The sequence below is a fragment of the Diceros bicornis genome, chromosome X, assembly GCF_020826845.1.
Source record: "Diceros bicornis minor isolate mBicDic1 chromosome X, mDicBic1.mat.cur, whole genome shotgun sequence".
In the NCBI taxonomy this organism is placed as follows: domain Eukaryota; kingdom Metazoa; phylum Chordata; class Mammalia; order Perissodactyla; family Rhinocerotidae; genus Diceros; species Diceros bicornis.
In genome coordinates, this window is record NC_080781.1 from 33,021,834 (window position 1) to 33,048,436 (window position 26,603).

The window sequence follows — 26,603 nt, forward strand, 5'->3', positions numbered from 1 at the left end:
GTACTACTGTGTTCTATTGAGGACTCCTATATTCAGTGATTGCATTGTTTAACCAATGTTATATTTCCTGTACTTTTTCATAAAAGTGATCCTGAATTGAGCAATTCATATTATGTTTCAACACTGGATTGAGATAAGCAGTTCTAAAGAAATGAACCACTTAAGTTATTTTATTACTTTCTTTGGATACATTACTTTGATTTACTTAAGCAACCATCTTTAATTCTTTGTCCCACATACTTAAATTCCTTTTAGTACTTCCTTCCCATAATTAGCAAACATCCTTTGTCAGATCTAGGGGAATGAACGCTGATGGAATCCTTGACATATGGGTTGCAAACATAGCCTTTGTCTATAGTCGTATTCATTTTCTAAACTGTTTGAGTTTAGTTATCTGCAAATCAGGATACAAAAATAATGCTGGATATCTTCTTATTTTTCCCATGAAATCAAACTATTTACTTTGGATATTTCTCCTTATACCTGTACAGAAAAAGTATCAATAATGCACTTTGCTCTCTACTTAGAAGTCACACAATGCATCTGTGTCTCAAGTAAGTAATGAAAAAGTTGCTGTTTTAGACCCCGGACACTTCTTAGAAAGTTTGTCTCAGTGTGGAGTAATGGGTTTCTCTAATTCTCCCTTTAACTTGGCATTTCAGAGTTGGATATAAAGACTCTTCCAATATAGTCAAATAATGAGCCACAGAGGAAATAATAAATTAATGGAGAGAATTTCCTCAATTTTAGTTTTGCTTCCATATAATTTTGCAGGAATATTTGTCTCTCTCAGCTGTGAGTGACCACTAGAAGACAACAAATCAAATTAACAAGAAGCAAAGAAATAGAAATAGGAAAACTTGGAAAAAGAGTAGCATCCTTATTTTTTTATGGACACATATGCACATGGCCATTTTTTTTTAAACTAGAGTTAACTTGCATACACAAAATGCATATACATACACAAGTAACAAGTGTGCAACAAGGTTTCTCAATTTCAGCATTACTGGTATTTTGGGCAATATGTTTCTTTGTTGGGATGGAGGGACTGTCCTTTGCACTGTAGAATGTTTAGCATCTCTGGCCTCTACCCACTAAATGCCAGTAGCAACCTTCCCCCTTTCTAGTTGCGACAATGAAAAATTCCTCCAGACATTGCTAAATGTCCCCTGAGGAGCAAAAGTTGCCCCTGGTTGAGAAGTAGTGGTATACGTCTTGGCTAATTATCACAATTTCTATGTAACTATCACTCAGGTGAAGAAATAGAACCTTACTAACACCCCAGCAGCCTTTCTCATTCCTCCTCCCAATCACTACTCCCTTTTTACTCCCCAAATAGAACCACTACCCTGCTAACACTGTAGTTTAGCTTTGATATTTTGATACTTTATATAAATCGAATCATAGAGTGTTTGTTTGTAACTTCTTTTGATTAACATTGTATTCCTGAGACTAATCCATTTTTGTTGCATATAGCAGTCATCTATTCATTTTCACTGTTTTATAATATTACATTTTATGAACATATAAAGGTTTATATACCATTCTATCATTGATGGATATTTGGGATGTTTTCAGTTTTCACCTCCTACAAATAATGTTATTATAACTATTCTTGTGCATGTCTCTTAGTGCACGTGTGTATATGTCTGTTGGATGTATACATAGGAGTAAAATTGCTGGGTCACAGTATATGCGTATGTCCAATTTTAGTAGATGATGCCAAATAGGTTCCCCAAGTGGTCGTGCCAGCTTGCCCTCTCACTAGCAATGCATGAGAGTTGCAGTTACTTTACATTTTTACCAACACTGTTTTTTTTTTTTCCATTTTTGTAATTTTGCTGGGTGTGGAGTGGATTTAATTTGCATTTTCTGTATTATTAATGAAAATGAGAGTATTTTCATATGTTTATTGACCATCTCAACATCTCTTTTTGTGAAGTTCTAGTTCAAGTCACTTGCCTATTTTTATATTGGATTGTCTGTCTTACTAATTTGAAGGAGATCTTTGTATATTCTGCATACAAACCGTGTTGGTTACTTGTGTTGCAGATACCTCCTTTCACCTTCTGACTTGCCTTTTCATTCTCTTACTGGTGCCATTTGATGAACAGAAATCTCTAATTTTTGGTAACTCAATTTTTTTGTCTTTTCCTGTATAATTAGTGGGATTTTTTTTTTCTGTATCCTGTTAAAGAAAACTTACCCTAACTCCCAAATAATGAAAATATTCTGCTATGTGATCTTCTGTAATTGTTTTGTAACTTTTGCCTTTAGATTTCCAATCTATCTGAAACTGATTTTTGTGTGTGCTGTGAGTTAGAGATTCATTTTTTTTAATTGAAGTATAGTTGGCATACAATATTGTATTAGTTTCAGGTGTACAACATAGTGATTTGTCATTTGCATACATTATGAAATGATCACCCTGATAAGACTAGTAACCTTCTGTCACCATACAAAGTTATTACAATATTACCGACTACATTACCTATGCCGTATATTACATCCCCATGACATTTATTTTGTGACTGGAAGTTTGTACCTCTGAATCATGTTCACCTATTTTGCCCTTCCCCCCACTTCCCTCTCCTCTGGCAACCACCAGTTTGTTCTCTCTATCTATGAGTCTGTTTCTGTTTTCTTTTGTTTGTTCATTTGTACTGCTTTTTTAGATTCCATGTATAAGTGAAATAATATGGTATTCTTCTTTCTCTGTCTGACTTATTTCACTTAGCATAATACTCTCTAGATCCATCCATGTTGTTGCAAATGGCAAGATTTCCTTCTTTTTATGGCTAATATTCCTGTGTGTGTGTATCTCACATCTTTTTTATCCATTCATCTACTGACGGACACTTAGGTTGCTTCCATATCTTGGTTATGGTAAATAATGCTGCAATGAACATAGGGGTACATATGTCTTTTTGAATTAGTGTTTTCCTTTTCTTCAGATAAATACCCAGCAGTGGAATAGCTGGATCGTATGGTAGTTCTATTTTTAACTTTTTGGGGAAACTCCATACTGTTTTCCATAGTGGCTGCATCAATTTATATTCCCGCCAACAGTGCACAAGGGTTCTCTTTTTTCCATATCCTCACCAACGCTTATTTCTTGTTTTTTGATAATAGCCATTCTAACAGGTGTGAGGTGATATCTCATTGTAGTTTTGATTTGCATTTTCCTGATGATTAGTGATGTTGAGCATCTTTTGCTGTGTCTGTTGGCCATCTGTATATCTTCTTTAGGAAAATGTCTATTCAGATCCTCTGTCCATTTTTAAAAATCAGATTGTTTTTTTTATATTGAGTTGTGTGAGTTTTTTGTGTATTTTCGATATTAACCGCCTATCAGATATATGATTTGCAAATATTTTCTCCCATTCAGTAGGGTGCCTTTTCGTTTTGTTGATGGTTTCCTTCACTGTGAGAAAGCTTTTTGGTTTGATATAGTCCCATTTGTTTATTTTTGCTTTTGTTGCCCTTGCCTGAGGAGACATATCAAAAAAAAAAAAGTATTGCTAAGACCAATGTCAGAGAGTTTACTATCTATGCTTTCTTCTAGGAGTTTTATGGTTTCAGGGCTCACATTTAGGTCTTTAATCCATTTTGAGTTTATTTTTGTATATGATGTAAGAAAGTGGTCCAGTTTCATTCTTGTGCATGTATCTGTCCAGTTTTCCCAACACTATTAACTGAAGAGACTGTCTTTTCCCCATTGTATACTTTGCCTCTTTTGTCATAGATTAATTGACCATATAGGTGTGGGTTTACTTCTGGGTTTTCTATTCTGTTTCATTGATCTATGTGTCTGTTTTCGTGCCAGTACCATACAGTTTTTATTACTATAGCTTTGTAGGATAGGTTTGAACCAGGGAGCATGATGCCTCCAGCTTTGTTCTTTCTCAAGACTGCTTTGGCTTTTAGGGGTCAAATTTTAGGATTATTTGTTCTAATTCTGTGGAAAATGCCATTGGTATTTTAGCAAAGATTGCACTGAATCTGTAGATTGCTTTGGGTAGCGTGGACATTTTAACAATATTAATTCTTCCAAGCCATAAACACAGTATATCTTTCCATTTATTCGTGTCATCTTCAATTTCTTTCATCAATATCTTATTGTTTTTAGTGTACAGGTCTTTTACCTTTTTTTTTTTTATTCCCATTGACTTTTTTATTTTATTTTATTTTATTTTTTTAAATTTTTTGTTTATTGCAGTAACATTGGTTTATAACATTGTATAAATTTCAGGTGTACATCATTATACTTCTATTTCTGCATAGATTACATCATGTTCACCACCCAAATACTAATTACTACCCATCACCACACACATGTGCCGAATTATCCCTTTCGCCCTTCTCCCTCCCCCTTCCCCTCTGGTAAACACCAACCCAATCTCTGTCTCTATGTGTTTGTTTATTGTTGTTATTATCTACTACTTAATGAAGGAAATCATACGGTATTTGACCTTCTCCCTCTGACTTATTTCACTTTGCGTAATACCCTCAATGTCCATCCATGTTGTCACAAATGGCTGGATTTCATCGTTTCTTATGGCTGAGTAGTATTCCATTGTGTATATATACCACATCTTCTTTATCCATTCGTCCCTTGATGGGCACTTAGGTAGCTTCCAAGTCTTGGCTATTGTGAATAATGCTGCAGTGAACACAGGGGTGCATGTATCTTTACGCATTGCTGTTTTCAAGTTCTTTGGATAAATACCCAGCAGTGGAATAGCTGGATCATATGGTAGTTCTATCCTTGATTTTTTGAGAAATCTCCATACTATTTTCCATAGTGGCTGTACCAGTTTGCACTCCCACCAGCAGTGTATGAGAGTTCCCTTCTCTCCACATCCTCTCCAACACATGTTGTTTCCTGTCTTGTTAATTATAGCCATTCTGACGGGCATGAGGTGATATCTCATTGTAGTTTTGATTTGCATTTCCCTGATAGTTAATGATTTTGAACATCTTTTCATGTGTCTGTTGGCCATCTGTATATCTTCTATGGAGAAATGTCTGTTCAGATCTTTTGCCCATTTTTTGATTGGGTTGTTAGTTTTTTTGTTGTTGAGATGCATCAGTTCTTTGTATATTTTGCAGATTAAGCCCTTATCAGATGTATAGTTTGCAGTTGTTAGGTTGTCTTTTCGTTTTGTTGATGGTTTCCTTTGCTGTGCAGAAGCTTTTTAGTTTGATGTAGTCCCATTTGTTTATTTTTTCTATTGTTTCTCTTGCCCGGTCAGACATGGTGCTTGAAAATATGTTGCTAAGACCGATGTCGAAGAGTGTACTGCCTTTGTTTTCTTCTAGAAGTTTCATAGTTTCTGGTCTTACATTCAAGTCTTTAATCCATTTGGAGTTAATTTTTGTGTATGGTGTAAGGTAAGGGTCTACTTTCATTTTTTTTGCATGTGGCTGTCCAGTTTTCCCAACACCATTTGTTGAAGAGACTTTCTTTTCTCCATTGTATGTTTTTGGCTCTTTGTCAAAGATTAACTGTCCATAGATGTGTGGGTTTATTTCTGGGCTTTCGATTCTATTCCGTTGATCTGTGTGTCTGTTTTTGTGCCAGTACCATGCTGTTTTGGTTACTATAGCTTTGTAGTACATTTTGAAATCAGGGAGTGTGATACCTCCAGCTTTGTTCTTTTTTCTCAGGATTCCTTTAGTTATTCGGGGTCTTTTGTTGTTCCAAATAAATTTTAGGATTCTTTGTTTTATTTCTGTGAAAAATGTTGTTGGAACTTTGATAGGGATTGCATTGAATCTACAGATGGCTTTAGGAAGTATGGACATCTTAACTATGTTAATTATTCACATCCAAGAGCACGGAATATCTTTCCATTTCTTTTTGTCTTCTCAGTTTCTTTCAGCAATGTTTTATAGTTTTCTGTGTACAGCTCTTTCACCTCTTTGGTTAAGTTTATTCCTAGGTATTTTATTCTTTTTGTTGCAATTGTAAATGGGATGGTATTCTTAATTTCTCTTTCTGCTACTTCGTTGTTAGTGTATAGAAATGAAACTGGTTTTTGTATGTTGATTTTGTATCCTGCAACTTTACCGTATTCGTTTATTACTTCTAAAAGTTTTCTGGTGGATTCTTTAGGGTTTTCTATATATAAAATCATGTCATCTGCAAATAGTGAGAGTTTCACTTCTTCCTTTCCAATTTGGATCCCTTTTATTTCTTTCTCTTGCCTGATTGCTCTGGCTAGGACTTCCAGTACTATGTTAAATAGGAGTGGTGAGAGTGGGCATCCTTGTCTGGTTCCTGTTCTTAGAGGGATAGCTTTCTGTTTTTCACCATTGAGGATGATATTAGCTGTGGGTTTCTCATATATGGTCTTTATTATGTTGAGGCACTTTCCTTCTATACCCATTTTATTCAGAGTTTTTATCATAAATGGATGCTGTATCTTGTCAAATGCATTCTCTGCATCTATTGAGATGATCATGTGATTTTTATTCTTCATTTTATTAATGTGGTGTATCACGTTGATTGATTTGCGAACATTAAACCATCCCTGCATACCTGGAATAAATCCCACTTGATCATGGTGTATAATCTTTTTAACGTATTGTTGTATGCGATTTGCTAGTATTTTGTTGAGGATTTTTGTATCAATGTTCCTCAGTGATATTGGCCTGTAGTTTTCTTTTTTTGTGTTGTCCTTGTCTGGTTTTGGTATCGGGGTAATGTCGGCTTTGTCGAATGAGTTAGGGAGCTTCCCTCCCTCCTCAATTTTTGGAAGAATTTGAGAAGGATAGGTATTAAGTCTTCTTTGAATGTTTTTTAGAATTCACCAGGGAAGCCGTCTGGTCCTGGACTTTTATTTTTCGGGAGGTTTGTGATTACTGTTTCGATCTCCTTACTGGTGATTGGTCTATTCAAATTCTCTACTTCTTCTTGATCCAGTTTTGGAAGGTTGTATGATTCTAAGAATTTATCCATTTCTTCCAAATTGTTGAATTGGTTGGCATATAGCTTTTCATAGTATTCTCTTACAATCTTTTGTATTTCTGAGGTGTCTGTTGTAATTTCTCCTCTTTCATTTCTGATTTTACTTATTTGTGCCTTCTCTCTTTTTTTCTTAGTGAGTCTAGCTAAAGGTTTGTCAATTTTGTTGATCTTTTCAAAGAACCAGCTCTTGGTTTTATTAATTTTTTCTGTTGTTTTTTTGGTCTCTATTTCATTTATTTCTGCTCTGATTTTTATTATTTCCCTTCTTCTACTGATTTTGGGCTTTGTTTGTTCTTCTTTTTCCAGTTCCTTTAGGTGCATTGTTAGATTGTTTATTTGAGATTTTTCTTGATTGTTGAGATAGGCCTGTATCGCTATAAACTTCCCTCTTAGAACCGCTTTTGCTGTATCCCATAAATTCTGGCATGTCGTATTTTCATTTTCATTTGTCTCCAGGTATTTTTTGATTTCTTCTTTGATTTCCTCGTTGACCCAGTCGTTGTTCAGTAGCATTTTGTTTAATCTCCACATATTTGTGGCTTTTCTGATTTTCTTCCTATAGTTGATTTCTAGTTTCATACCGTTGTGGTCAGAAAAGATGCTTGGTATTATTTCAATCTTCTTAAATTTATGGAGACTTGTTTTGTGGCCTAATATGTGATCAATCCTGGAGAATGTTCCAGGTACATTTGAAAAGAACGTGTATTCTTCGGTTTTTGGATGGAATGCTCTGTATATATCTACTAGGTCCATCTGTTCTAGTGTGTCGTTTAAGGCCAATGTTTCCTTATTGATCTTCTGTTTGGATGATCTATCCATTGGTGTAAGTGGAGTGTTAAAGTCCCCTACTATTAAATGTGTTACTGTCTATTTCTGTTTTTATGTCTGTTAATAATTGCTTTATATATTTAGGTGCACCTACATTGGGTGCGTAGATATTTACAAGTGTTATATCCTCTTGTGGGATTGTTCCCTTGATCATTATGTAATGCCCTTCTTTGTCTCTTTTTACAGTTTTTGTTTTAAAGTCTATTTTGTCTGATATGAGTACTGCTACCCCAGCTTTCTTTTCATTGTCATTTGCGTGGAGTATCTTTTTCCATCCCTTCACTTTCAGTTTGTGAGCGTCTTTAGGTCTGAAGTGTGTCTCTTGTATGCAGCGTGTATATGGGTCTTGTTGTTTTATCTAATCAGCCACCCTATGCCTTTTAATTGGAGCATTTAGTCCATTGACATTTAAAGTAGCTATTGATAAGTATGTACTTACTGCCATTTTTTAACTTTTGTTTCTCTCAGTGTTTTAGTAGTCCTTCTCTGTTCCTTTCTTCTTCTATACAGAATTGATGGTCTCTTTAGTTTGACCTCTGTCTGAAAGCTGTACTCTTTAACTCCTCTCCTCCCTCCTTTTATGTTTTTGATATCATATCTAACCTCTTTTTTGTGCATTTGTATCCATTACCCTCTTATCATGGAAATAGATAATTTTTCCTATTTGTGGTCTTCTCTTTTCCCCTTAAATCAGTCCCTTTAACATTTCTTGTAGCACTGGTTTCTTGGTGACACACTCCTTTAATTTTTGCTTGTCTGGGAAATTTTTGATCTCTCCTTCCATTTTGATTGATAACCTTTCCGGGTAGAGTATTGTTGGCTGTAAGTTTTTTCGTTTTAGCACTTTAAATATATCATGCCATTCTCTTCTAGCCTGTAAGATTTCTGCTGAGATGTCAGCTGATAGCCTTATGGAGTTTCCTTTGTATGTAACTTGACTTTCTCTTGCGGCTTTTAGGGTTCTCTCTTTATCTTTAATTCTGGACATTTTGATTATGATGTGTCTTGGTGTGGGCCTCTTTGGGTTTATCTTGTTTGGGGCTCTCTGTGCTTCCTGTACGTGGATGTCTGTTTCCTTCCTTAGGTTAGGGAAGTTTTCATCTATTACTTCTTGAAATAGATTCTCTGCCCCTTTGTCTCGCTCTTCTCCTTCCGGGACACCTATAACATGGATGTTAGTGTGCTTGATGTTGTCCCAGAGGTCCCTTAGACTGTCCTCAGTCTTTTTAATTCTTTTCTCTTTTACCTGTTCAGCTTGGGTAATATCTTCTAGTCTTTCATCCAGCTCACAGATCCATTCTTCTGTATCCTCTACTCTACTTTTGAGTCCCTCTAGTGAATTTTTCATTTCCAGTATTGTATTCTTCATTTCTGATTGGTTCTTTTTTATATCTTCCATTTCTTTGTTGACATTCTTCCTGAGTTCGTCTATTCTTCTCCCCACATCAGTGAGCATCCTTAACACTCTTAGTTTGAACTCTCTGTCGGGTAGGTTGCTCATTTCTGTTTCACTTAGTTCCTTTTCTGGGGTTTTGTCCTGTTCCCTTACTTGGCATGTATTCCTTTGCCTCCTCATTTTGCCTCTTTCCCTGTGCTTGTGACTACGTATTACGTAGGTCAGCTATGTCTCCTGCTCTTGGATAGGTGACCTTATGTAAGTGATGGCTTAGGAGGCCTGCTGTGTGCTTCCCTCAGTTCTCAATGTTCCAGGGGTGACCCCTGTGTGGGCTACGTGTGTCCTTCTGTTGTGGCCTGTTTGTTCTCCCTGTGGGCGCCCAGGGAGGCCGAGTTATGCTCCTCGCCAGCTGTTGTAATGCTCAGCTGCTTGTAGTTGTTGTGGGTCCTTCAGTCTCTTTATCAGGTGTGGGGAGCCCCAGCACAGCTGACTGCAAGTTCTAATACCACATTTGTGTTGCAGTATTTCTTTTAAGTGAGTAGGCCCCCGGCGTGGCTGGTTGTTAGGCTCAGGGCCTTACAATTGATGTAAGCCCCTAGCCTATTAGGTCTCTTGTCAGCTCTCTGAGGATTGCAGCTGGGTGGGGCTGGCCTCAGGCACGGGAGCACCCAATTGTTTCAGGCTTTGGAAGGTGGGGGCAAACCCCCTATGTGGGTCTTTGAGAAGCACAAGTCTTCTGCAGCTAACAAGCCCTGCCGCCCACAGGTCCACACACACAGTTAACACAGTCCTGCCCTGTGTGTGCGCCCCAACCTCCCGAAGCGGACCCAGTCTCTCCATGGCGGGAGCCCCACACACTCCACCACAGCCCCACACTCTCCACCCGCTCCTTGTGCACGCCCTGTCCCACTGATTTCGGCTCAGTTGCCAGGCTGCAGAGAATCCAGTCGCCAATCTATGCAGGCCCACAGGTTGCCCGAGGACTTGTTGTTGGGTGGGGCCAGTCTCTAGGGTGGGCTGCCTGCCCTGGCTGAGCTGGATTAAATCACTGCTGTAGTGGGTGGGGCATACCTGGGCTAGCAGGCCTCAGGGAGAACTCCAATGGCGTCTGTGTCAGCACGCCCACACCAGGCCACAACAATGGCCGCCGCCAACGTCCCAGTCCCTGGAGAGGTCTCACCTCTCACCGAGATGCACACAGGGCCTATTAGGTGAGTCTCTTTTCACCAAAGCACTGTGCACCTTTCTTTCTGGTGATTTTAGGTTGCTTTCTGAAATGAGTGAGTTTGCGTGTGGGCCCTTTAAGAACCGGTTTTAATTTCTTTGTGAACCAGCTTTTCTGGGGGTACTCCCCAATGTTTTTGTAGCAGGCAACGTCAAATATTATGCCACTCGTCTCGATTGTGCTGGGTCCACAAAATGCCCACAGCGGGGGCGGCCCTGGCTCAGGTCCCCGCGCCTCCAGGGAGGCTGCATACCTATGGGCTGCCCCCCGGGTGGCCATGAGGCACTGCGGCTTGTGAAGGCGGCGTTTTTCCTCTCCAGAAGGGAGTTTCTGCCTGTTCTACCTCGGTTAGGATTGTCCGTTGTTGCAGGAGTTCCTCTTATCCAGTTTTCAATTCTGTCTCAGGGGTAATTTTTCCACGAGTTGTAAATTGGCTGTGTCCGTGGGAGGAGGTGAGTTCAGAGTCTGCCTACACTGCCATCTTGACTTCCTCTTCCTCTTTTACCTTCTTAGTTAAATTTATTTCTAGGTATTTCATTCTTTTTGATGTAATTGTAAATGGGATTGTTTTCTTAATTTCTCTTTCTGATAGTTCATTGTTAGTGCATAGAAACAAAACTGATTTCTGTAAATTTATTTTGTATCCTGCAACTTTACTGAATTCACTTATTCCAATAGTTTTTTTGGTGGAATCTTTAGGGTTTTCTATATATGGTATCATATCATCTGCAAATAGTGACAGTTTTATGTCTTCATTTCCAATTTGAATGACTTTTATTTCCTTTTCTTGCCTGATTGCTGTGGCTAGGACTTCAATACTGTGTTGACTAAGAGTAGCAAGAGTGGGCGTCCTTGTCTTGTTCCAGATCTTAGAGGAACACCAAGGGATTCATTTTTATATTTTAATATGGAAAACCACTTGACCCAGCAACAGTCATTGAAACGATCATCATTTTTTTACTGCTCTACAGTGTTGCCTTCACAAACCAAGTATAATTTCTGGTCACTCTATTATGTGTCTAACATTGTGCCAATGCCACATTATTTTCATTATTGTAGTTTTATAATAAAATTTTATATCCAGTAGAAATGACACTTTGTTCTTTTTGTTCAAAATGCCCTGGCTGTTGTTGGCCCTTGGTATTTTCATATAAATTTTAGAATCAGCTTAACCATTTCCACAAAACCCTACTGGCTTTTTTTTGTGTGTGTGTGCAAGTCCAAGATCAAGGTTCTGGCAGATTTTTTGTCTAGTCAGAGCCTGCTTCCTGGTTCATAGACAACTGTCTTCTCAGTGTGTCCTCATATGGTGGAAGGGGCAAGTGAGCTCTCTCTGGTCCCCTTTCTAAGGGCAACAATCACCTCCCAAAGGCTCCACTTCCAAATCCCATCACATTGGGGATTACATTTCAACATATGAACTATAACAGGACACAAACATTCAGTCTAACATACTTAATCTCACAAGATATTATTATTTTATAGTCAGTATTCACTTAGATGTACTATATAGTTACCCTTTCCATTTCTCTATATTTTTTATTTCTACATCTCTGTTTTTATCTGGGATAATTTTCTTTCAGCCTAAAGAGTACCCTTTAGTATTTCCTTTAGTGTATTTCTGCTAGTGATAAATACTCGCAATTTTTGTTTTTCTTAGCATTGCTTTATTTCACTCTTAATTTTCAAACACGTTTTTGCTGGCTACTGAATTCTAGGTTAGAAGTTATTAACTTTCAGTAAGTTGAAGATATTCCATTGGCTTCTGGTTTCCATTGTTTCTGTTAAAAAATCAGATGTAAATATATTGTTGCTCCTTTGAAGGTAATGATATTTTTCTTCGACTACTTTTAATAGTTTTGACTTTTCTGTTGGATTTTCAACAGTTACTATAACATGCCTACGTCTAATTTTCTTTGTATTTATCCATCTTGGGTTTTCTAGAGTGTCTTAAATCTGCACCTTTAATGTCTTTTGTCATATTTGATTATGGGAAAAATAGTATGGGGCCATAACACTTGAAACTTATTTAACTTTGTAACCAGAATAGCAATAAAAATAATTTCTCAGATAATCTCTCCACATATCGCTTTTTCCCCATTCTCTCTCTCTTCTACTCCAGGTACTCCAAATATGTATTTTAGTTCTATTCAACATCTTTCAGATATCTCTTATATATATTCCTTTCCATATTTTCTATCTTTTTATATCTCTGAATTCATTTTGTATATTTTTGTCTGACCTGTCTTTCAATTCAATAATCTTGTCTTTATGTCTAATTTGCTGTTCAACCTATCTATTTAATTCATAAATTCAGTTGTGTTTTTCAATTTTAGAATTTTCATTTTGCTTTTACGTTTTCTACCTCTCTTCTGACCTTCTCTTTTCTTGTAATTTCTGGAATAAATTATTTGTAATTATTTTAAAGTCTATGAATTATAGCTCCATTATTTGAGTCCTCTATGAGACTGATTCTGTCGTTTTTTTGTTGCTCTTGGTTTTGGTCATATCTTGTTTTATCATAAACCTGATAATTTTTGATTGATGGACAAAGTATTGGAAAAATTGTAAAGCTTAGTGAGACTCTGTATAATAATATGTATCTATTGAGAATGTACACTTTTCTTCTAGCAGGGAAATAGGATAGGGCCACTAGATATTCAAGATTACCTTAATCAAATCAGGGATTGAGATAATTTCAAAATTGAAGCTTCAGTCCCTGTGAGTGCTGATCTATTTTTGGACCATATATATTCCTAGGGCGTAGTCTTTCAAGGTCTCAAAATACACCTATTAGGTAAGAGAGGCAATTAATTTTGCATTTTATAGATAGTGTAAATAAGAACACTAAGAAGTTAGAATATGTGTTAGTAGAGTTTGGATGTGTATCAAAGGTATTTTGTTTGTTTCTCCACCCAGCTCTTTTATCACCAGACTCTGCCAAGGTGAGGTTTCCATTTCAAGGCAATGCAGAAAGAAAGAGTTTTAACAAATGACTGGCCTTCTAATTGCAGAGTCTGAAGACTTATAAGGAATTCTTCAATAACTATTTATCTAATTCACATACAATATTATTTTATTTGATCCCTAGTATTTAATAATTTCCATTTTTTATTCCATTACTGTTCACCCTCTTTTCTGTACCCTGGACCCTCATTTGCTGTGACTAGGGACTGTGACTCATGAGCCCTTCAGTCAGTCAGGAGTTGCCTCAAGCTTCTGTATGAGGAGAGGAATTTTGTCTTTAATTTCTAAATGCCACTTATAATTACTGAAGCATACTTTTCAATATAAGACCCAAGGGGCTTATGTATTCACACATTGCTAATTGAAAGTTTTGCCATCAACTCATCTGCTAGTCACTATGGATGGTAACTGCAGGTCTAATTCACACACAGTTTCCCCTAAATCTTATCATATCAACATTAGTTATATTAATGAGAGATAAACTTGTAACGTGTTAAGTCAATGGAATTTGGAGGTTGGTTGCTATAGAAACTAGCCTATCCAAACTAATACGTCCCTTTCCTGTGTTTCTTTCCCTTAATACTTATATGCTTTATATTTTACTTATTTATCTTGTTTATTATCTTTCTTCCTCCACTAGAATATAAGCTTCATAACCATGAGGGCAAGGGGTTTTATCTGTAATTTTCACTGATGTACTTCTAGCACCTAAAAGAATGCCTATAGTAAGTACTCAGTGAATATTTGTTAAATGATTAGATGGGTGGATGACTAAGCAAATGAATGGGTGGATGGATGGATGGATGGATGGATGGATGGATGGATGGATAAATAAACAGATGGCAAGGTTCCACTTAAAGCATTTCAGGCTTAAGCAACATATGGAACAAATGTGGTTTTCTTCTGTAAGGAGTATGAAGTTAAAAAAAAAAATGAGCCATGCCAAATACATTTGCCCTCTGAACAGAGTAAATTTCCAGCTGTCACAGAAAAATATAACTATCAGGCAAGTTGTTGTCAGAAGGGTGTAAGAATAAATAATAACAAATTGCAAGTTCTATGTCTTCCTCAGGAGATGTTAATGCATCAATACAGAACTTCTGAATCACTTGTACTTCTTTTATTGGTGAACAATAACTTATTAAACCCAACCATCCACCTATCCAATTGATCCATCCATCCCTCCTACAACATTTATTGATAACCTGTCAGTATACTAGGGGATAAGGATACAAAGGTGAATAAAACATGGACTACCCTCAATGGTTTCACAGTCTAAGGAGGAAGATGAGTTTATTACATTATTGTCTCATCAGTAGAGTAAATTCTGTCTTCCTGCATTAAAATGTCCTGAGGAAGAAACAGAGCTTTCAATGTGTGATTCTTATACCTCTGTGACAACAACTTATACTTATATCCTTCTGTCACAGCTGGAAGTTTACATGATGAGTATTTAATTTGACATACCAAAATCCCTCCTCATTTTTAAAGCTGAAAACAAAGACCATTACTTTTCTGATATTCCAGCTACTAGTCTATGTGATCTCAGAGACTTAAACTATCTGTCAGTAATGGAAGTATCTTGCTTGCTATTCATGGAGTGGTTTTTGAAAATGAAGCATGAAAGATATTATATTGCCAGTGAACGCCCTTTGTTTGTTGTGAGAGAATGCTGCAGCGCCACTGGGCTGTCTCCATGTTTAATAGACCATAAAATTGAAATTCCCACCCTGACCTCTAAGAGATGAGATGAGTCAGAAAGTGACTCATTCTCTAATCAGTTGAAAGCACAACCTTTATTGTCATTTACCTTGGATTGGGTAAAAGTAAAGAAATTTTATTGCTGTAGCACTGAAACGATTACAGCAAGGACTGATGGAGGGAGGCTACCTGTTACAATGGGCTGAGCAGCCCTTGACATTTTCCCCAGCCCCTTCTAATTCTAACAAGTTGGTTGCTGTAGGTCTAGTTTTAAAAATAATTCTAAAGAAACAGAATGACAGGGACCCTGACACAGCCAGTTAGTTCATTTTGCTATCTTAATGAGACCTACAAAATTCCACATGATTATGTTAGTGGAGGCAGTTGCCATCCAACACAAAGACAGTCATAATAATCATTTTTCCTAATTAGCACCCCAGTTGAACTCAGAAAGACCCAAAAGATAAAAGCGACATGACAGGGAACCAAAAAATGAAATACTTCTAATAGGGTATTGATGAGGTGATCTTATATTCATGCCATGTTATGACATTTCATTCTGCTATATGTCCTTGTGAGAGTCTTTGTCTTTTTAAAGAAGGAAGAACCTGATGTTTTTGTTTTTGGTGAATTGGTAATGATTACTGAAATAGATGATATATACCTGAAATGGTTGAAATATGAGTCTCTGTCAGTAAACTTGAAAGAAGATAGTACCAATGGTTGGAATGTACACAGAAAGAGTGCAGGAGGGACTGTATAATCCTTTGTTATGAGAAAAAGAAATACGGCCCCTGACATCTGGAAACTGGTCTGACACTTACATGTAGGCCTTGATGTTGTTAGGAGCTGACCTGGCACTCACAAGTAGGCCATCATGTTCTCCTGTTGGACATAATCTCAGAGCACCAGTATCCCATAAGATCCCTCTGCGACCATGGTGAAGTGAGACAAAATAAGAACACTTCATAATCTTGTCTAAGCATAGACAAAAACAAGGTGACTGTTCAAGCCACAAAGTACCAAACATCCCCCTTTTTTGGCTGATGCGAATGACCTGCTGCTTCCTTACGATTACAGCTTTAGCCTTGTTCTAGTCTGCCCTCCTTCTAGATATAACTTACTAAGATACCAGTCATAGCATTGTCTCCACTTCCTGACATCACCTATTCTAGAGCAAATCCCTGCTCCCTTGAAGTCTCCCTAAAATTACCTAACATTAGCCCAAATCCTGTATTATATCCTTTCAAATGCCCTCTTACTGAGGCACCCCATGGTTCTTCATGGCATGTGTTTTCCTTCATTGCAGGGAACAAAAATCTCAACTTATTCAATCATAGATGGGTTCCTGGTGATCTTTGGTCTGATGAGTATTGACAGTTGCCACATAGTCATTTCAAAATCACCCCTAGTTTAGCAAATTTTCATAATCTAGCTACAAGGGAGAGATTCACATCAGGATAATCCCACATTTGACCCAGAGATTTTTGGAGTGGGAAGAAGCTGTTTCGAGTGCCTTGACATGCTATTTTCAATCACCTATTACAGTCATGTGTCGATTAACGACGGGGATACGCTCTGAGAAATGTGTCATTTGGCGATTTTGTCACTGTGGGAACATCATAGAGTGTACTTACGTGAACCTAGATGGTATAGTCTACTACACACCTCGGCTATATGGTACGAATCTTATAGGTCCATTGTCGTATATGTGGTCTGTTGTTGACCGAAACATCGGTATGTGGCGCATGACTGTAATTATATGCAAAAGCCCTCCCCCCCTTTAGAATGCTTTGTTCACTGTAATATGGTATCTTAATACCTATGTAGACTTCAGGGATTTTTTTTTAATGTGAAAATATCATATATATCAAGATAATCTATAAGGTATATGTACAGTTTGAACAATAGTGAAAAGAGTATCTGTGTATTCATCACTCAGTTTAAGAATGAGAACGTTCTTGTCTTGCATTTTTCATTCCCTTGCTTTACTTTATGGTTTTACTGCACTTGGATGTGTCCCTAAGTAATATACTTTCTAATTTTTCATTTTTGAGTGCTTTAGAAATGAAAATCATACTGTATGTATTCTTTGTGACTTTTTTACCTCCACATCTCTTTGTGAAATCTCCATGTTTATGTGAATACCATTACCTTCATCTTCACTATGGTATCATCCTATGATGTATCTGTTTTCTTATTAATGGGGATTTATATCGTTTCAGTTTATAATGTTACAAAAAATGCAGCTATACCATTCTTGTATGTATGGCCTGACAAACATGTACAAGAGTTTCCCTAGGGTGGAGTTTTTAAAACTGTGGGTGATGACCCATTGGTGAGTTGAGAGCAGCATTAAAAAAAAATGGAATAGAATAGAAAATGTCAGTATACATATACTTATGTGTGTGTGTGTATATATGTGTGTGTATAAATATAATAAATATGTATGTGTATATGTAAATATATCTGTATTTATTTCTGGATTGTGATATAAAACATATTCCTTACTGTGACCTCTGCCAAAAATGTTTGAGAAGACTCCTGTAGGGAGCACACCTAGGAATGAAATTGCAGGGCAAATGGTATGAGCATTTTCAGCTTTACAAGATAGTGTTAAATTGTTGTTCGTAGTGGTTGTACCAATTTAAACTCCACCAGCATTATATAAAAGTTTCCTTTACTTCACAGTCTTACCAACACTTGGTATCATGAAAATTTTTAATTTTTGCCAAACTGGTAAATATAAATGGATATCTTACTATGATTTTTTTTTAATTATAAATTTTTATTTTAATTTTGCAACCATTTACTATGATTTTAATTTGAAATTTTCTGATTACTAATGAGGTTAAGCATCTTTTCATAGGTTTATTGGCCTTTTTTGGTTCCTTTTCTGTGATGTGACTATTTATGTGTATTGCCCAATTTTCTATTAGGCTGTTAGTCTTTTCTTTACTGATTTGAAGGTTTTTTTTTATGACCCCCTTTGTCTCTAGAAATGCTTTTTCCTTAAAGTCTATTTTGTCTGATATTAATATGACCACGTCAAATTTCTTTTGGTTAATACTAACGTGGTATATATTTTTCTACCATTTGACTTTCAACCTCTCTGTGTCCATATGCTTAAGGTAAGACTCTTCTGTATAGCATATATGCTATTTTAAATTATGTTATATGTATTTAAATATTTGCGCTATATATGCTATATACATAATATAGGTGCTGTTTATACATATACATGCTATGCACGTATGTTATAATTTTTAAAGTTTAATCTGACAATATATTTTCTTAAACTATAGAGTTTAGTCTACTTATATTCATTGTAATTACTGCAAAATTTACATGTTTCTATTATTGTGGTTACTGTAATACTTGCTTTAATTTATATTATCTATAGATTACTTGAAGTATATTTTTCTCACTCCATTTATCCTTTCTACTAGTATAGATATTATATAAGAGTTTTTATTTTCAGTGGCTGCCCTAGAAATCACAACATTCATATTTAATTTTACAAATCAATTGTTTTACCTTTCTTCCATCAATAAAAGAAACTTGATATTCTTAAACTCCAAATATCTTTTCCCTGGCTTGTATATATTTTTTGTCCTGTTTTTTAGACATATCTTATTTTTTTAATTCAACAATTTAGATATTATAATTTTTGTTTATACGTCTGTTTGTTTAGATTTATCCATGTGTTTTACTAATTTCATTTTTCACCCTTCCTTTTTTATATCTCAGACCTATTTTACCTCCTCTTGAAGTACAGTCTTTAGAAGTTCTTTTAGTGAGACTCTATATATGATAAATTAGTTGTTATTTTGTTGAAAATTTCTTTATTTCTTCCTCATTCTTGAACAGTGATTTCTCGGATATACAATTCCAGGTTGATGGTTATTTTCTCTCAGAACTTTGAAGATATCATTTCACTAGCTTCTGGATCTCATTATTACTATTAAAAGTCAACTGTCATTCTAATTGTCATACCTTTGTATGTAATCTGAGTATTTTTCCTCTCTATCTACTTTTAAGATGTTCTCTTTGTCTGTAGAGTTCTGCAGTTTCGCCATAATGTGTTTAGGGATTTCTTTCCAAACAGGAAAAGGAAGAAAGGAATAAATATAGACCATCATCACCATAAGGCTAGAGTCCTTGGTTGTCATATTCACATCTGTACTCTTAGCCCTAGCACAGAGCCTAACACATAATAGGAATGCAATAAATATTTGATGTGTAATGAATAAATTTATAAATAATTCTAGTGAGTTTTCTTATGAATAATAATAAGAAAACTCATATCTTATCTCAGCATATCTAATAAGCATATGTTATCTCAGATGTCTCCAATAGTTAATAGAAGATAAAGGAGGAAAATGAATCTTTTGGTCACTATTCCTTTTTAGAGTAAGTTTACTTATTTTTCCCCTATAAATTTAAGGACAACTGAACTTGAATTTACATGTAAATAAACTTCCAAATGAAAGTTTGAAGTCCCAGAAGTTTAATGTTAAAGAAAATTAGAGCCTAGCAAATTCTGAATACTCAGTAGTCATTCATCACAAATGATGAGTGTAACTCACTGAATTTCAGTGAGAGTCCTTCTCAGAGTATGGCCTAAAAGAAATACAAAATCTTTTCCAAGCCTTGTATTTTTCAAATATTAGATTGATGTGGCAGAGAGGGATACAAATTTCATAGCGGGTGTCATGTTTATTTTTTTTCCTCTTTCACCTTTCCTTTATCCCTATCACTCTACCCCCAACACACACACACACACACACACACACAGTCCATCATATGAAATGCCACATGGTATTTTTTGGCTTCTATAGGTTTTCACCTTTACTTAAATCCTTGTTGTAGCTGACAACTGTGAATTCCCTTCTGACAGTTTTGCCAAATGTAAAGGGTATGGGATTTCAGTATAAATCCTGTTTCTGTCATAATATCTTTATAACTTTGGGCAAGTTATTTAACTCATGTGAACTTTGGTTTTCTCATCTGTAAATTGAGAATAATAATAGCTACTTTGTGGCTTATAGTGAGGATTAGAGATAGCATATATAAAATGCTTAGCACGTTACTTGGTGCATGGTATGCACTCACTGGGCATTAGTTCCCCATTCTTCTACTAAGCTTTCCGTCTACCTCCAAGTAGAGAAGGTGGCAAAGGCATAATCCCAAGACATTGTTCTGATGTTGCAGAGCTCTGAAATGATCAATGACTCAAGTGCGTATCTCAGTTGACCAAATAAGAGGATTATAGTTATTGTTCTTAGAAGGATAGCAAGAGGTAATGACTAATAATTCTGGGAAGATCTTATTTGTGTTAGGTGTTAGCAGCTCTGGGCATATGTGGTAAAGATGATATGGAGACCCATTTCCTGGGGCATGTAGAGTGGATGTGTCTCACTTTCCCCTGGCACGTGTGAAACTGCTGTCACTGTGCTATGCACCTCACCCCATATCCCAAGAACATAGAAAAAAAGAAAAAAAAGCTGAGACTTGGGCATGCCACTATTGGGTAGTTTTCAATCACTGATCTATATTATTCCCCTGTTATTGTTTCTTTTTGTGTAAACTCTTTGTCTTATTGCAGAGGTTGGCAAGTTTTTTAAAAAATAAAATGCCAGAGAGTAAATATTTTAGACTTTGAGAGCCATATGGTCTCTGCTACAACTACTCGAATTTGCAGTTGTAGCAGAAATACATAAACAAATGTATGAGCCAGAGATAATATATAAACAAATGAGCATGGCTGTCTTCCAATAATACTTTATGGACATTGAATAATTTTCACATGTCATGAAATATTCTTCTTTTGACTTTTTCCAACCATTTAAAAATGTAAAAACCATCCCTGGCTCGAAGACTGTACAAAACAGGTAGTAGGGCAAATTTGGCTTACAGGCCATAGTTTGCCTACCTCTGTGCTATTGCTTTTCTGGATTTTCCATATTTATCTTCTCACGACCTGTGCAAGTCATTTCCTGAGTTGAATATTAAAACAAATATATTTCTATGTTTAATTATTGTATTAGTTTTCTATTGCCGCCATAACAAATTGTCACAATTTAGCAGCTTAAAACAATGCAAATATATTATCTCACAGTTCTGTGGCTCAGAAGTCTGGGTTGGCTTGACTTGTTTCTGTTCTCAATGTTCACAAGGCTGAAATCAAGGTGTCAGCTGAGCTCCTATCAGAAGGCTTTGAGAAGATTCCACTTCTAAGCTAATTTTGGTGGGCAGAATCTGATTCCTTGTCGCTGTAGGAATAAGGCTCCTATTTCCTTGTTGGCTATTAGCTAAGAGCAAGCTTTAGCTTCTAGAGGCCTCTGTCTGGTTCTTGCGTGTGGACCTCTACATCTCAGAGCCTTCTCAGTGCATCAAATCTTTCTCACATTTGAATCTCCCTGACTTCCCATTCTGCAGCATCACAGTGTCTGACTTCTTCCTCTGTTTTTAAGGGCTCAGTGATTACTTTGGGCCCACTCAGATAATCCAGGACAATCTCCCTATTTTAAGGTCAGCTGATTAGTGACTTTAATTTCATCTGCAAAGTTCAATCACAGCAAAACTTAGATTAGCCTTTGATTGAATGTTAAGGTACAGAAATCTTGAGGGGACATCTTTAGAATTTAAAATAGCACAATTACTACCTGGATTTCCACATAGGTAATAATGTATAAGTCTATAGATCACTTGAGATGTATCCAGAAATAATTTAACCCATTTAATCATTTAGTTTTGGTAGATTAGATCTTCTTAGATTTGATGTATTCCATAAGTATGTCTTATACAGTTTTGGAGCTAATCCAATAGTCCTTGCTTCTCAATAGGTGATCTAGCCACTTGGGAGTAAATCTGAGATGTACATGCTATGGTCTTTCCTTTCAATGAATAATTTACTCCAAGGATAACATTTTCACTTTTTCCCAGTAATGAAACTGTGTTTCATATGTAACTTACCTTTGTCTCCTACATTCAGAGGTAGGACTTCAGGGTAATTGCTGTGCAGAACAAACTGACATATTTTTCTGGAGTAATTTTTATATATATTCATATGTGGAGTAATTTTTTATGTTTATATATCCAACTGCTATTTTCTAAGTCCAATCAGTTACTGAATCATGTGGATATAATACTCTGGAGCTAGAAATCTCTATTTGACTCTCAGGTGCTTTTCTTTAGCCACCATGTCAGACTTGTCACCAATCTTGCTGATTCTCATCCTCAATGGCCCAAGTGTGTCTCTTTCTTTTCACCCCTTTCCACCATGGTACCCTGATATACGTCTTCATCATTTTCTATCCTATCTTTTGCAATAATTTCTTAAGTGGCCTGCCTGCTTCTGGTTTCTCCTTTCTCCATATAATGCTCCAGAGATTATATGATCCAACCTGAACTTGAGCAAAACTGCTAGAATTCCTCATTGCCTCCAGAATGGTATTTCAACTCCTTATCATGACATTCAAAGATTTCCATTATATGACCCAATCCTACGTTTCAACCTCATTTTCCACTACAATCCTCCATAGAGGTGTTGGGAAAATGGGCCATGTTCTGAGAACGGCAAATAGGCGTTTGCAACTGGGGTAAATGGTTTGTGTTACCACTGCAGGTGGGGCTTAAAAGATGGGTATGATTATTCAAAGATCCTTCTTTTCTACCTTCAACATTCAATTGATTGTGAAATCCAGGCAGGCCCTTCTACCACCTACATTTTTATATCCTCTTCTCTGTTAGTCTTGCTATTGTCCTAGCGTGGGTCTTGTCATCTCTCTCCTGGACTATTGCCATGCTCAACCCATCTCTTTGTCCTATTCCCTCTTCACTCTAACCAAGTCATTATATTACATCAAGATATCTTTCTAAAACAATCTGATCATGGCCCCTTTGTCATTCAAAACCTTCACTTGTTCCCCATTGTTTTCATTGAAGATCATTTACCCATTGATGCAGTGGTTAAGAACTTGAACCCTAGGCCAGAATGCTTGGATTGGGATCCTGGCTCTACTACTTACCAACTATGTGATGTGAGGCATGTCATTTTATTGCTCTAAGTCTCAATTTCCTCATCTATAAAATGGGGATAATAATGTTTATACAGGGTTGTTATGTAGATAAAAATATATTAAATATGAAGATCAATTAGCAAGTACCTGGTACATGATATGTATTCAACAAATAAGGACCATTATAATCACCATAAAATACTCCAGAGATTCAGATGGACTCTATAAATAACTGGCTATTTTTTACTTAATTAGAGATTTTTGAGAATTATTTGGCTAAATAATTAAATTTCAGTGCTCTCTCCTTTTCCCTTGAGTAGGCAGCTAAGGATTGTAACTGGTGAATGGTTTTTTGAAGAAAAGGCAAAGCGTTTCAAGCAAGTTAATGTTCTGGGCACTGACGTTGTCCGACAGTCCATCCTAAGAAGAAGTCCAGGTAATTAAAGCAATTATTTGTTTTCAAAACTGTTTTACTCTTCATTTTGGTGGACTAAATAACTTCCCTATATTATGTAGCAAACGAGCACAGTTGAATTTCTTGAATCCCTTAGGTCATTTCAAAACTTGGTAGCATAAAATCTAAATCTGCAATTCATACAAGGGAAGAGGACGTCAGTAGAATATAAAATCCACAGTGATTTTCCATATATCTGACACACTGAGATTTTCAAAGGAGCCATTTAACTTCATCACAGACAGTTCTTTTCCTGAATGCATTTCCAATATTTTACTAAACATTTAAGTAGCATAAAACAGAGGAATTAAATGATTCGCATTGTGGAAGCAATCCTTGGTTTTTCAACAGGATGTATTTCAGATTTCTTTTGTGTGTGTGTGTGTGTGTGTGTGTGTGTGTGTGTGAGGAAGATCAGCCCTGAGCTAACATCCATTGCCAATCCTCCTCTTTTTTTTTGCTGAGGAAGATTGGCCCTTGGCTAACATCTGTGCCCATCTTCCTCTACTTTACATGGGATGCCACCACAGCATGGCTTGACAAGCGGTGCATCGGTGCACGCCCAGGATCCGAACCTGCGAACCCTGGGCCGCCGAAGCGGAGCGTGCACACTTAACTGCTTGCACCACTGGGCCGGCCCCTCAGATTTCTTTTAAGTGTTACTTTTTCCAATTCAGTGTTCTCAACCAAGGGATGATATTATGTACCGTGCCCCACTCCCCTAAGCCAGGGAGCATTTAGAAATGCAAGGGGGCATTTCTGTTTGTCACAATGACTGGGAGGAATTATCAGCATTTAGTGGGCAGGAGCCAGAGATGCTTAAATGGCCTGAAATGCACAAGACAGTTTCACTCAATGAAGAATTATACTGGCACCAAATGCCATTAACTCCCCATTTTAAAAATGTGTTCTGTGCATTCATACTACAATTTAATTGGTTAATTATCAAATGAAACTTATATTTAGGAGCATATTTCTCATGTATGATGTAATAAAGGTGGAGCAGGCATCTTTCTGCCTGTTCCAAGGCAATTTTGTCTCTTATATACTAGAGACAAATGCCCTTATTTTTAAGTCTGGGAGGCTTGGAACTGATTCCAGTGCCACTTCTGGGTGTGACACTAGCAAGGAAGGGCTTTCCCAGATGGGTAACATTGGGTCTGATACCACAGAGGGACAGAGTGGTGTAGAATTAGAATTAAGCAGTTAGCTATGGCTGCTTCCTCCACTCAAACCTCAGCATCCGGAGTGTAGACTCTCTCTCAAGTCACGAGGTGTGTGCACAGGTGCCCACCCTCCCAGGAAGTTTGGCCTATGTGCTCAGAAACCAGGGCATTGTTTCTAGAAATCCCATGCTAGATTTCCGTCTCTAGGGATTTGGAATTCTCAGGAACCCAGGCTCCTTTGCCCTAAAAATATCTGTAGAGGGCTGATGCATCATTCTTCCATTGTAATTGTCTCTAGAAAGCTTATCTCAGCAAACCTCCCACAGATGAGTCCTGATCTTAGTCCTCATTTAACTCTGGACCACTCAACAGATTAGAAATAACTAGGCGACTGAGAAACTTGGGATGGGAAAGTCATTGCCAATGATTATAGACTTCTCTGTCTTGTGCTAATGTAGGGAAGTGGATGCAGAGTAGAAAGTCGCTCTCATTTCTGGCCATTTTGTATGTAAATTTGTCTTCTTTTTTTTTTTTTAATGAGGAGCTGAAGAAATACAAAGCCAAGAGCAAACCCATCAAGATGCAGAAAAGTCAGACACTTCACCTTCTGTTGGGCAGAAGGTCAGCCATGATGGGCCCAGGAGAAAAGGGTAAGACAGTCTTTCCAAGGGAATTTTTAAATCTTTATTCCAGGTATTGCTAAAATAAAGACTCCTTAGTTTTTCAAGTCTGATGTCACTTTAATGACCCAGAGCGGGTCAGGAATGCAACCAACGTAACATTCCCCTATCGCTGTGCTCAAGAAATGCAGTTTTAATTACTTTCAGTCTTAGATAAATAAAGACCCCTCTGACCTGAACATGTAAGAGTTTTTCTTTCGTTTGACGTATCTGGCCTTTCACCAAAGTTCCCGTTACTTCTAGGTAGGTTTCACGCCAGGGCCAGTCTTGTCTATGAAGAGGTGATGACTGTGCTTGGTGTAGAATGTAACACCGCCCTCAACCTGAGTGCTGATATGTGAAAAATCCAAGTCCAAGATTTCTTAATTGGGCTTAAAACATTATATCCTTTGTTTAAAACACAGGCTTGGGGCCGGCCTGGTGGCGCAAGCAGTTAAGTGTGTGCACTCCGCTGCGGTGGCCCGGGGTTCGCTGGGTTCGGATCCCGGGCGCACACCAATGCACTGCTTGTCAAGCCATGCTGTGGCGGCGTCCCATATAAAGTGGAGGAAGATGGGCACGATGTTAGCCCAGGGCCAGTCTTCCTCAGCAAAAACAGGAGGATTGGCAGATGTTAGCAAAGGGCTGATCTCCTCACACAAAAAAATAATAATAAAAAATAAATAAACAAAACGCAGGCTTCCTTAAGGCAAAAAATCACACTTGGCCACCTCAATAACTTAATTCAGAATGCAAATATATGTGTCAAGTACGGAGAATAGGAATAGGAGACACATAGGGAAGAAAGATTCAAGGAGGCACACTGGGAAACTGGGGGCAAGAGGATTCCAGCAAGGGAGAAAAGTGGCCCCCAAAATGCAGGCTATAAGGGCCAAAAGGCAAACTGCTGCTTCTCAGCCCTGCATTTTGCAGTTTTCGTTTCTCAGACAGCTGTTGGGCTGTTTTGTGGCTGAGGTAGTGAGAGTTCTAATATTCACCAAGGCACTTTATGGTCCTTTCCAGGTAGCATTGCTTCATTCTCTGAGCAGAAGCCAATGTGAGAGACTGCCAATGTCTGAGCCTTTATCTGGCTCTACAGCAAGTCTGGGTTTTTTTAGAATCATAAACTGTGAGTAGGAATAAAACCTAAATGTCATCTAACTCAACGCTCATGACTAACCATGTCTTCATTAATTAGCAGAAATGAATG

At 37.1% G+C, this 26,603-nt stretch overlaps 1 protein-coding gene across 6 annotated transcripts in view; it reads left to right on the forward strand.

Moving 5' to 3' along the window:
* Positions 1-26,603, forward strand: part of SYTL5 (synaptotagmin like 5) — a 230,821-nt gene that overhangs the window by 126,208 nt on the left and 78,010 nt on the right. For 5 of the 6 annotated variants that reach the window (XM_058535634.1, XM_058535632.1, XM_058535635.1 and 2 more), the window contains 2 exons: positions 23,435-23,550; positions 25,276-25,384. In XM_058535634.1, the coding sequence (XP_058391617.1) occupies positions 23,435-23,550; positions 25,276-25,384 (225 nt within the window). The remainder of the gene's footprint in view (positions 1-23,434; positions 23,551-25,275; positions 25,385-26,603) is intronic. The other variant, XM_058535636.1, reaches the window with a different exon arrangement.